Raw genomic sequence first — 13,299 nt, forward strand, 5'->3', positions numbered from 1 at the left:
CTGTAAAATACACTGAGAAGGACTACTCTGGAACAAACCCACTGTTGTATGGCTGTGGATAACTAAAGTTTACTAAAGATCTGCTGTGTTTTGGTTTTTTTCCCCCCTTTAATCCATGCAGTCATTTTTCAGCACACCAATATAGACTACAGTGTTTGAGCTTTAGCTGAGGACAACTGGCCCATGAAGTACTGACTCTTTGTGAAAGCATGGGAGATTTTCATCACCAAAAGCCAACGCTCTTGTACATAAGATCTACAAACACAGACTAATAGGCAGTTTTAAAAATTCCTCACTAATATGCAAAAATCGTAAGAATTTTAGAAGTGGATCAAATATTTAAATATTCTCTACTAAGCAAGAAAACATTATTTTGTAGACAGCCACCTCACACGGGAAGAGATGAGTAACTTCACATTTATTTTTTACAAGAAGCAACTCCACCAAATTGCAATAAAAAAAACTGCAGTCATGCAGAAAGAAAAGCAACAACTGAGCCATCTGAGGGAATGTCAGGATTTCCTACAAAATAGCCTTACTTCCCTGTGGTGTTTATTTAATACTCAACTCAGATAACTCTCAGTTGTATATCACAGCTGTTTCTTAAAAAACCTTGAAGCAGCAAACCTGAACACTTCTTCATAATTCAGGGAAAAACACAGCAGAGAAAGAATTATCCCCAATTTATGTGAAGTGTTGCAGCTGTAGCAATAGTTTCTCTCATCCTGCAGGCAGAGTTCATGTGCATCATGATGACCTGTACCTTGATAAAGAGAAAATATGGGGAACTGAAGCCTGCCATTGAGATTACCAGCCATTTCTGTCTTGCATAGCCTGGTACATCAAAAGGTACTGCTCTTGGCCTTTTAGACCAGCACAGTATGTATCTCTCCCTTATCATCCCAAGAAAGATCTTCACTGCTTTAGAGAACCACTGGCCTTTCTACCTCCTAGAAGATAATCACTAGATGGCAATAGGACTTCACTTCTAAGTCTAGAACCACCAAACAGCACAGAGATGCTTCCCCAAACACCTGTACTAGACAATATTTTAATGGTATTATACCCACTCTGCTCCTGTTTAGGCTAATCTTGGCTGACCAGTTAGGGAACTACCAGAAGAAAACATAGGCAGGTAGAGAATCTGGTTTTATTTGTAGTAATTCATTAAACTTCATGTAATCCAATGTCAGAATCTGAATTCAATGCTGATTTTCCCTGAAAACAACTGACGTCCGAAAAAAAAAGACTCCCATTAAATTTGAGTTGTGAAAAAAAAAGAAATTGTTACTAAGTAGTAATAAGTTTAGAAGTTGGTTTTATAAGTTATATTTATATTGACCAAAGAAGTCCCAAAGAATATTAAATATTTTCCTTAATATCTTACACTGCTTTGATAAGATATGCTGAAAAAGCAAGCAAAACTTTAAAGAAAACAAGTACTTCCCTTACTTGGCAATTTGCTTACATGTGTCACCACAGCAGAGGTACTTACCCCCACTTGCATATTCCATTATTAAATAGAGAGTTTTTTCAGTTTCAATGACTTCAAATAGCTTCACTAGAAAAGAAAGACATTTATTTACCAGTTAACTAGCTGCATAAATATTATGTTAGCCCCACAGATAATTCTGTCACAGAAAAATACCCCAAACTATTTGCTTGCTACTGGACAATATCAGACTCTTTAAAGAAGCTATTTCTGTCAAACATTCCTAGACAGAAAGTACTATAAAACATTTTGTCAACTCATACAGAACAACATATTCTCAAGAAACAATACTTTGCTTCTGCTACATGGGAAAGCAACTAAAGTAAGCAGAACTTCCACATATTTGAGCATCAACAATAGCCACTTCTATGCACTGAACTGGCATACATGGTGACAAATCAGTTATCAGTCAGTTTGCTGACAGTCCTATAACAACACTACATCATTTAAATGTACAATCTCGAGCAAATTCTTGACCACTTCTTGATTTTGGTGTATGTACTTATTTTTAATGAGAGCCTGAATTCAGTAGAAGTCAGTATTATACTCAAAAGGAGCAAAATTATCAGTTAGCTATGCAACAGTTTTGTGCAAAGGGACCAAAATGTTTGTTGGGGTTTTTTTTGTAAACACACAGTTCTGGAACAGTATTTATTACTGCTATTTTACAGATACCCTAACGCAAAATAATCTTTTAAACTCATACCACAACGATTTTAACAATGAAAAAGCAAAAATTTCTCCAATTGGAAATTACGTGAAAGAAACAAGGTACCTATATTTGGATGATTTAAGATCTTCATTATTCTTACTTCTCTAAAGAGCTGAAATAAACATAAAACATGAAGTAAGTTAGTGAAATCGGTAACAAACAGCCATTTTTCCTGAAGACTGATGATTTTGATACAGTTATTTAAACACAAAGGGCAAACGTTATTAGCATTTCAATGAAGTCCATGAAAGAAGCTCTTACTGGAGGGAAGAGTTAAGTGTATGCTTCTTTTAACACCCCTCCTAAACAAATCAGCCCTCAAAAACTTGAAAATACCCACAAAGGGGTCCAGACAGCTCAGGAAAGAAGTGACCTTAGCTCTGTGGTTTGTGGACTTTTGGGGCCACAAGACCATTGTGAGCCCATGCAGTTGAGTTGCTTGCTGACCAGTACATCTCACAGATCCTTCACTTGGAAACAGGTTCCAAAGTTTTGTGAACTCCCACCTGAACATCTTTACAAGACCACTGCAGTACACTACTAGTATAAATTCAGCATTCTTCAATACTTCATTAAAGCCAAAGAACTGCTGTGCTGCCACAGCAGCTCACCGGTGCAACACCAGCTGCTTATATCACACAAAAAGTGTGTTATCTGAGTACACCAGCAAGGAGCAAGTTTTAAGGAGAGATGGGAAGACAAGGCCACCCCTCAGCCCTTCAGAAGCATTCCTGCAAGGCGACTGAGGGCCAGCAGCATCTAGTCCTGGGTCTGCCAGCACAGCTCCTCTGACTCACTGCCAGACATCCAGTCTCCGAGCCCGCCTGGCCAGTGCAACGCGATGAACGTACTTGCCAAAATTAATAGGGCAGAACACAAACGGTGTTTTCCTGACCCCATCGTGCTTCTTCCCTTTATGCAAGCACTGGTGTTAACCCAGACTGACTCACAAGGTCTAGGAATTAATTTAACAGAAAAATCTCATAAGACACACAACTCCCCCACATAAAAGCACTCTCTAGCCCACCCCAGCATATCTATTTTGGCAGGATGGGTGGTGAGGGACAGCTGCCCATTTCAAGCTGCAGCATGACATTACACCCACTGTCCTGAATCCAGAGACAGCACACTGATTGTAAGGATCTTGTCATGTCCTATGCCCTGTGTCTGTCCCTCCCCACCATGCCAATGGCCATGTTTAGAGGGTTTTGCTTGAGTAATTAATTATTTCTGAAGATTTCAACTTTGCCTGTCACAGAGTAAACTCTGTCCTCCTGCAACTGAATGATAATAGGGGAATGAGACTTAAAACTACAAATGAAGGCAAAGTCTATTACTGATCAGTTGTTAATTATTTGCACCTCTTAAAACTCTTCTGCAAAAGACTATTTTAAGATACACATAAACTTGCAACTGTAATACTAAAAATGCTGCAGGTGTTGTTATTGCAATGTAAAGCATGGTTTTTACTGAAGCTAGTTAATAGCAGATGAATTAAAAGTAGTTCCAAGATAAAATATTATTACAAAAAACTTGAAGCACAAATACTACAGTATTCAGAAAGCCAAAGAATTCTCTTTTTATGCAGCACACTATATGGCAGTCGAGCGTGTAGCTGTTCTCCCTCTACAGCTCCCTCCATGCCAGCCCAAGGCTCCAGAGGGTTGATGTTCTTAAGCATCAGTTATTTTCTAACAGCATGCTTCAAAAAGTAGGAGTAATCAAGAGGTTTTACAAGAAATCCAACACTAATTTCTACAGGAATACTAGTAAGCTAAAAGATCATTTTGAACTTAATGTAAAGAGACTGAAGCAGAACATAAGTCCACACCTCCAGTGGAATGCAGACGTGGGAAAAAACCCAGGAGTTTTGTAAATAAAGGATAGTGGCATTGTCATTAACAGTAAGGAAGAAAAAGTGCTGCTGCAAGATATGCCTCAGGTCAGATTTCAGATAAAGTGAAGACATTTAATATGTCTACATGGATTACCAGCAACTCAAATCTGTAAGTGTATTTACTCAATAAAAGCAAAATAAAAAAAGAAGTAAAACATTGGAAACAAACAAAAACCAACCCAAGAGTGAACAAAACAAAATCCTTGTGCCTTTGGGACTTTTATCAAAAGAAAATGCAAGGTTTCAAATAAATCAAGCTGCTTAAATGCAACCGAGGTTGACTGATCAAGTAAATTATTGGCCATACAAAATAGTTTCAAAACCTACACATGCATGTTTTCTTTATCCTCCAGAGAGGTAAAATTGCCTTCTTTTCTTTTTTTGAACTATGTTATTTCTGGGGCTTTTTCATATGTAATCAAAGAAGGCAGACTACATCATCTTTCTACTGATCATCAGAAACTTAAAAGCAGTTTAATCTATAGCTATTTTTTTCTTGTTTTTCATTCAGTTCAGCTGAACTGGTGTATAATGTATTCTGAATTCTCCATTAACACTTTTAATCACAGCTTATATAACTGAAAGCCTGTGATGAGTTTTTGCAGTTTTGAAGACACTTTGTTTAATTCATTCTAAATTGATATCTGATACCTCCCACCCCCAATACTCAAGATAAAGGCTATGGATCAGACTCATCAAAACATTGGTCCACAAGACAACTACTCTGCATTACTAACCGAAATGCAGCGTGTTAAAAACCACATTCTACATTATGAGCCATTTGTTGAAGTGGGTGACTAGAAATAAGCTCTCTTAATAAAAGACTATTTTTGTCTCAGAGGAAATTAATAAAAGAATACGGTGGCGGTTGTATCCTATTCTGAAGTATTTTTATTTTTATAATTTTAGTTAGATAAATGCACTTCAGATTGCGCACTGTTTGTCAGTTTAACTGTTATATGTAGCATTTTGACACAGATAGCAACTTCCACAGGGACATCTGCAAATGCCTGACATTCTGTTATGTATTATAGTCTACTTCTGATAGAGGAATATGATGTAAAACATCATACAACTTTCACACAGTGTGCTGAATAGAGATTTCATAGATTTCACTCCCCCCAAATACTATATGAATCAACTTATAGCAAATGAAGTAGTAACTATCACCACACAGTAAAATCCACTGCAGAAGCCAGGTATGATAAAACCTCACATCTCTGGGGTTCCCTGCCACAGGAACACAGAACAAGGTATAATATCAGAAGATGTAACATGAAGGTTCTCAATACAGAAAATTATTTTCTTAGTTTTAAGAACTTACTTGTCCTAATGAGACTATAAAGGCAGACAAAAACCAGAAACCAGTTCTCATCAGTTTAATTTCTAATACAGAGATTAAAAACTACTCCCAGCTTGCTGAACAGCTCATTTTCCGTCAACAGGAGCTCTACAAATGTTTCCAGGCAAAGACAAACATCCTTGTCTGCCAAACAAATGGCTTTCAGCTTTGTTGTGGTCCGGTCCTTTGACTGTAAGCCATGTCAGATACAGGGAAAGAATCGCATTTAATTAATGCTGCTGCCAACAAACTGAATAAAAAAAGCCCAACAAGCCAGCAATGGAAGCTGGTTCTCTTAGGCCAACTTTCTTTGAACACAGCAAAAGACAGATCAGAAGTGTTCCTGCAACAGCTACTGCAAGGCTTTCAGTAGCAAAATATTTTAAAAATGTGGAAAAAGTTTGCTAAAAAGCAACTCAGTACAGTTGTCAGCTGCAGAGCACCAAACTCCCCTGGCTGCCTTCTCCCCAGAGGAAAGGCTTTTCACAAGATGTTGTCCCAAGCTAGCCCAAGTTTGATCTGTGTATTAGGCTTCTCCTGGTAACTGCTTCACTGAAATATGCCCTACATATAATGAAAAGCCTCAAGCAAAAAGCCTTTAGACAATACAAAATCACAAAATTTACAAAATTTGTTTGCCCCAACTAACCATAACTTGAAAACAGAAAAGGATACTCATTGAAAACAGAAAAGGATACTCGTTATAAACAGAAAAGCCTGAGCATTTTAAATTCTCATCCTTTTCTTGCAGTTTTTAAAACACTGACTGACCGAGAGTCAGAAAGGGCACGGTCCACGTTAAAATTGACGTATAAGAACTCTAAAATGCTTCAACAAAAAATATGGCCCAAACAAGTGGCAAAACATCTGCACATAATGAACAAAAATATTTGGCTGAGGAGCCAAGTTCTAAAAGAGGAACATGGGAAGTGATTTAGTGCTACTATACGGGCTTGGTAAAAAAACCCCTTGCATATAATGGCATTGCTAATTCAAAAGAGAAAAAACCAAACAATTTTTTTGGCTAGGAGGAAGTGAACTACTGTATCATCAGCATTTGTTTCCAGTGAGACCGATATTCACTGCAACTGGGTACACAAGTGCATTTGTGGAGAACAGTGGTTATGACTAACACCCCCAGCATGGGAAAAAAGCTCTAAGAATTCCCTTTTCTTTCAAAGCAGGGAAGTACCGGTTACAGTTTCCTCTTCACTAAGCAAGAGTAGCAGAGCAGCAATTAGGTCCTAAAACAACAGTAAAGAGTGGCTGCATGTGGCTGCCACAGACTTCCTCAGCAGCAGACAGAAACCCGACCCTTCTGAAGAGCTGCTACTGAGTATCGAGCTGTCAGGGCTGCAGCGAGGGCATACCAGGAATTACTGCTCCGGAAAGCAAAGCAAGTCCTTAACAAGGTTAACTTCTTCCTGGCAGCTGAAGTATCGATGTGGAAGATGTAACACAAAGCAATCAGAACTGGCAGCCTTAATCACCATTTGTCTCCCCACCTAAGGATGACTTGGGTATGCAGCTACACCGCAGCTGAGACACTGCACACCACACCCTCCTGTCGGCACAGCCCTTCCCTCCCCACCATACCTCAAATATTTTATCGCTCCCTCCAGAAGTGCAAGGTCAGAAGCACTTCCCTCTCAGCCTCCCCTGCATCCACAGGTCGCGTGTGCAGTTGGCTCCAAACGCGCCCAGGCTGTGGCACTGAACTGAGAACTCTGACATATCTGAAGCTTTTTCTGTGCTCGTGTAATAAATGAACTTAGAGAGAACATGTTACGAACCTCACTCCACAGATCTGACCGGACTTCTACCCTGCTATTTTGTACTGTTCTTCCAGACTCCCAGTTAAGAAACCCAGTGGTTGACAAGATCAAATTACAAATCACATTTTATAATCATAATTTTATAAGTTGTAAGTAAAAATTAAATTACAACATTAGAGAGACATGAGTGGATAGAGCTAGCTGAAACCCAGGAATCAAAGGACCATCATGCACACTTCCAGCCTGTAGCTTTACCAGCTGAACACCTCTGATTTGTAAAAAGGTTTGCATTGTACCCTGATATGAGATCAAACTCACGTTACAACCCAACCTCAAATAACGGCATTTGAACAATTATGATTTTACATCTTTGCCTGTAAACAAGGCCTCTCTACTTCTCTCTGACCCTTCTTCCCACGTGCTGACACCTCCCCTTGGTATCACACAGCTTTTTTTTATCTTTCAAGTGCTTCAAGCATTTAACAACTTTTTCAGGTATTCCAAGTTGTGCAGATCCGACACACAGATCAACTTTATCTAATCCATCATATTACCTAATTTGCATTTTATTTCCACCCTGCTTACCCAAAAACCACCAACAACCTCAGGTGTTAAACAGAGAAAAATTCTAAGAAAACTGGAACCACATTATCCACTTTTATTCAGCCTACAGAGTCAGTAGGAAGTTGCTACCTGCTTGGAACACGGACCCTTTCTTCTATAGGTTATTGTTTGCCTCTCAACTAAACCATAAAAGAACTTGTTTGTTTTTCCAATTTACTTCTGCACCATTAATCTTGATAAAAATATCTAGTCACCTGATCTTTTTAGTATTTGCATAAAATACAAATGGGTATATTCTCCAATTTACTCTAGTTACACTACTTCAGTTATGGGTATTCTCTTGTTCAAACAGAAATATTGCAAGGAGTTTTTTTATCAAACTACTCAAAAGTAAACAAAAAGCCTTTGACTGCAGTACTTAAAAGGACAAAGTTAGAAAAGTCCCACGTAAAAGTAACATTTAAATCTACTTCCTGCACACACTCCAAACCAGACTGGCTTGCTTGATGAAAGAGCAGGGTTTATCGCTCTGTACTAAAACAGATAAGGCAACACAACTGTAACAGCACATTAAACATTCAAAGCTGGAGGGAAGAAACCAAATAGTCATGCCCCAATTTGTTTCATAAAACTGCATCACCTCTCCTGCAGCAAATCACGTGAAAAGCACAGACTGAAGCCTGGCCTTCAGTCCACAGGCAGTATTTTCAAGGCCAGCTTAAGAGGACAGAACATAAGCTTTGCCTTTCTAAGTTTAACAAAGTGACCGGCATGAAGGAGACATGGGGGCACGACACCAAACCAAAAACATCCTCTCTACAGAGTCAGCTAAGCTTGGGAGACAAAGGAAGTGGCTAATACCACTGTTTTCTCAGTTTACAGCTCTGTACAAGTTCAGCTTGAACAACTGCAGGGCTGTCAAAAATATCTGTTACAAAACTAGTTATTAAATACAGTAGTTCAGATGTGTGCAAGGTATGCAATGCTTCAGATTCTCCAGTACAGGCATTCAGGGTTAATGGAAGGAGGTGGTGAGGAGAAACAAGTTAAAATACAGTTGAAAGATAAAATGCAAAAACATACCTTTTGTAGACTAGTTGGGTTCAGCTGCGTTTTGTCAATTATTTTTATGGCAACCTAAAAGAAGAGTTTGTTATCAGTATTTTCCATAGGAACAACAACACACTATTACAACATGCTCAAATCCAGTAACAGAAATGTAAAACATGAAAATTACATAGAAAACATTTAAGTTCCTTCGGCAAATTATCTACTTGTATTTAAACTAAAAACAGGAGAGAGGAAAAACCCTGGTATTTTAAGCATATTAAGAAGAGAAGTTCACTGAGTCTTTCACTTGACATTAAGTCCATCACAGTTATGACAGTGGAAGCTCCAACACCAGATAGTGCCCCTATAGAGAGCAGTGTGCCTACAGATAATATTTACACAGTATAATTACACAACAGATTACACAGTAGTGACTGGGCACTGGCAGTTTCCAAAAACAAGAGATTTCTGAGCAAATTTAAAGCAATTCCACACAAATTTGGCAGGAACTAAGCTCATCTTTGGAAATTCACTAAATATTTGTGTCAATTTGCTTCCTGATGGATATGAAAAAAAATAAAAAAACCCACTGGCTGTAGTACAACAATTTGGGCAAGTTCTTTCCTTTACTGGTTCTCATCTTTTTCAGTAAATACTGCATAGAAATATTAAAGAACAAAATAAAAATGTCACAAAATAAGCAAAATAGAAATTCAGTACCATGGTAACTAGTCAGAACCTGAAGATTTGAAGTAATGAATAGGCAACAGAAATTTCAGTGCAATGCAATTTGGATACTGGATGAGTTAGAACAGGAAATGGGAATCTTTCTAGAATTACATGCCAATTGGTATTTTTCCTTTCTAAATTAAAGACTACACATTCCAGAAGAAGCTCCACAGAAGCCAAGGAGATGGTGCCTCTCAAAGAAGCAAGATGCTGCAACTCAGCTGATTATAATACCTCACTGGTGCAAAGCAAGGGCTTCCAACTCCCCTTCAATTTTTGGCTCAAACAGTACATGCTGCTCCTTCCCAAGCCACAGCTCCCATTTCCCTGAGTTGCTTCATGCTATCTTTGCTCCTCATTAACTTGGGATCAGCACCATATGGAATAAAGAATATCTTACATCAAAGCAAATCCATATCCCTACATTCAAGTGCAAAAACACAGGGATGGATCATCATGATGGAGAGGGTAAGAGGGGAACAGTGTTCAACTCTTGGGTGCATCATGGAATTATATAATGCATATGATGTTTTCTGAAACTGATATTCAAGACTTATTTTGGGTCCTTCTAGATGTAACATATGAAGAGACATAGCCAAGTAGCCACCTCAGAATACTTTTACTTTGGGGAGTATTTTCTTCTAAGGCAGGCTACTGATATTAAAGATCACTGTTTCCTGAGGCAAAATTCCATTGCAAACCTTGAGAAATCACTTCAAAAATACAAACACAGGAGAGAAACACATTAAGCAATAGGTATTTTTATATTAGTAGTTGTGTATGAAACCATGAAAGATTTTTATCTCTACTTTTATGCCTGTTGTTAACTTTCTGACAATAGTTCAAAGTTATTAACTTCCTGCAATCTCTTATAAATCCATGCTGGATGTTGAGTGACCCCTACTTTTGTCAACAGCAGATAATGTTATCTGAAAGTGACCTTGTGTCCCAAGACTACCCATGTCACAGAAGATAGCTGTTCACTTGTTAAGTGCATTCCACTCAGAAAAAGTTCATTTGTGTTCTGGGCTGTACCATTCTGGTCAATCTTAAAAGATATAAACTCTGAATTTCAACCCACGAAGTCTTAAGGTAGTGGGTTTCTGCATAACCATCTCACCTCCCTCGTTCTGCACTGGTGCCAGACGATCAGAAGAGGTCTCTGACACTGTCAAACAAATTCAGCCCTGGAGATATAGGGAAGGTACACACCTCAGTTTTCCAAAAGACAGATTCTCAGGCCTGTTCACTGCACTAATTATAGCCTTAAAGGCAGGGTGAGTTTAGAGAATTCCTATCCATATGAACACTAAGAGTACAATGTGTTAACATGGACTCTGAGAGCTTGAATCCATCATCAGAACAGGGAGCAACTTCAGGTGCCTTGATAAGGTCTCCAAACCACAGGCAATGGGAGCGTGCCCTCAAGAATAGCTCTGATGAGCCAGAGGAAGAAAATCCTCCATTGTACTAAGCACAGTTAATAAAACATCAAAGTGCCTTCCAAAGTAGAAACTTTTCTCTCTTTACATGACGTGAATCTGGAACAGTTTCAAATACTGTGTGCTATGGCCAACACTGGAGGAATGCAAGTCCACCTACACTATTACACTGCTGCATTAGCCATGATATTCTGCGTGAAATTGTTAGTAGAATTAAAATTAACTTTGCTTTCACCATTCACAATAACACAACTAAAAAAATTCCTCCTACATGATTTGAATGAGGGAGTTAAAGCAATCAGAAGTTGGGAACACTGCTACCATTCAGAATGTTTTCCCCCTCTCAAATTTCACTTTTTCCAAGAGAAGAACGGAAAGAAGATGACAATAGATTCCTTGGAGTCAGACTTGGATCCTGAAAGAATTCTGCCTCACTGGGAAACTTCAACTCCCTGGCTATTAACTGAACACATGTCTTTAATGAACAGAAGGATCCATAATAATTTTGGCCACTCAGTAACAGCAAAAGGTAGTTTTATCTTTTAGATTAATTTTGGCAAGTATGGGAAACTTGTCAGAGGAAACACCCTTTGATAAAACTACAACAGAAAATACATGGATTACAGTCAAAGAGTGAACAAAAGCAGATTGACAACGAAGATTCGTGGTTTGGAAAGGGCAGACAGACTACAAATAACACTATCCCAGGCAGAGGATCTCAAAGGAGAGTGTTTCCAAACACCAGTTCTAGTGCAGTGAAGCTCTGTACTGAGCTGAAGGCCACACACTCCTTGCAGGACAATTCAACCCCCTCAAGTTAGGCTGATGTTCTGATCATCCCCTGAAGGGCTCAACATTTCTCCCTTTCTGTAATTTGAGGCTGAGCTCTCATCATGCATCCTGCAGACACACTGAAGATGGAAATGGAAAAGAGTCCTGGAACCTACTCCAGCTGGAAACATGAAATCTGCACCTCAAGCAACAGGAAAATTCACAGGGAAGGACTCCAGATGCAAGGAGATGAGCAACTACCCTAGAAGAATGCTTGAACAAACATCTCCTCCTCCGAGGAGTGACAGAAAAGTGCTGATCTGCTTCAAGACTTGGAAGTTAATCAATGCAAAGATATAAAGAAGGAATTGCCATAAAGTGAAACTGAGTTGGACACTTAAAAGAACATTAAGAACAAAGCCACACAAATAACAAGGAGAAGATAAGTGGGGTTCGAATACAGCAAGGAGACAGCAGAGATGAAAAATCATTAAAGTGTGACTCCCAAAACTAATCACTCTGTAGATTTTGGTATGTAAGATGGAAAAAAGAAAAGGAACAAAGACAGGACAGGCAGCAGGAATGAGTGTGTAAAGCAGGAAATCACAAATTCAGGAAGATGAGTGTCCTCTGGCTAAGGCCACACTGGAATTCTTAAGAGTAGAAAGTCTAAGGAAAAAAAAACAAACCACGCATTCTTGCAGCACAGATTTCTACCATCTACCAAGAAAATGGCAGAGCAATATTTAGAAATGATCAGACAACTTTTTTTTCTCCAATTTCCTGTAAAAATTCTTGAGCTCAAATTTACCAGGAAAAAACCAGGGAAACAGACAGAAGGGTTAAATGCAACATATTTTCCTATAGTTAATTGTGCCCTATGGAAAACCACAAGATATGACTACCTGGACTATTGTAAAGCCTCATCTAGGAGCATGCATGGAAATTTTTGAACTAGATAAGCTGAAAAGGGCACAGAGCTTTTTTTTTCCTAAAAAGATGGCTAAAGAGATATCAGGTTGGAAATAAATGAGTAAGAGTTTTTCAAGGGCAAGACTTGGGACCAATCTTGTTTAATATCTGTATCAGTGGCCTTGGCACAGGATGTCAAACCATAATGATTAAGTCTGCTGAAGGAGTTAAGAGGCACCATCAAATACAATGGAAAACTGATTTAAACAACCTTGGAGATGAGTTAGCAATGAAAGCGAGATTCAACAAAGTACAAGGTGGTGTTAATCACAAGCAAAACCCATCAATTTAACAGCCATAAAAAAGGTTACCACAACCTAAGGATTGATCAGATAAAGACTTCTGTAAGGGCAAGGGTGAAGTAATGACATTGGGGAAATTGCTATCCAGAACATTGTGAACAATTCTGGTCATAGACATCTAAAACATGTATTTATTATCTACATTGTGCAGTTCATCTAGCAAGAAGACAAACTTTACTCATTTCCCTTTTAAGAAAAAAAAAAAAGTTTAAAATACCTTGAAGATATTCCTATAAAACTAGCTTAATTGT

General features: G+C 38.6%; 1 protein-coding gene across 12 annotated transcripts in view; it reads right to left on the bottom strand.

The window, feature by feature from the left end:
- MARK3 (microtubule affinity regulating kinase 3) overlaps positions 1-13,299 on the bottom strand; it is a 60,573-nt gene that overhangs the window by 32,311 nt on the left and 14,963 nt on the right. For all 12 annotated transcript variants that reach the window (XM_051769486.1, XM_051769488.1, XM_051769484.1 and 9 more), the window contains 3 exons: positions 8,866-8,919; positions 2,268-2,316; positions 1,496-1,561 (listed from right to left, as the gene is read on the bottom strand). In XM_051769486.1, coding sequence (XP_051625446.1) covers positions 1,496-1,561; positions 2,268-2,316; positions 8,866-8,919 — 169 coding nt within the window. The remainder of the gene's footprint in view (positions 1-1,495; positions 1,562-2,267; positions 2,317-8,865; positions 8,920-13,299) is intronic.

The sequence above is a fragment of the Manacus candei genome, unplaced genomic scaffold (genome assembly GCF_025592945.1).
Source record: "Manacus candei isolate 608988 ecotype Guabito, Panama unplaced genomic scaffold, ASM2559294v1 h1tg000109l, whole genome shotgun sequence".
Lineage (NCBI taxonomy): Eukaryota > Metazoa > Chordata > Aves > Passeriformes > Pipridae > Manacus > Manacus candei.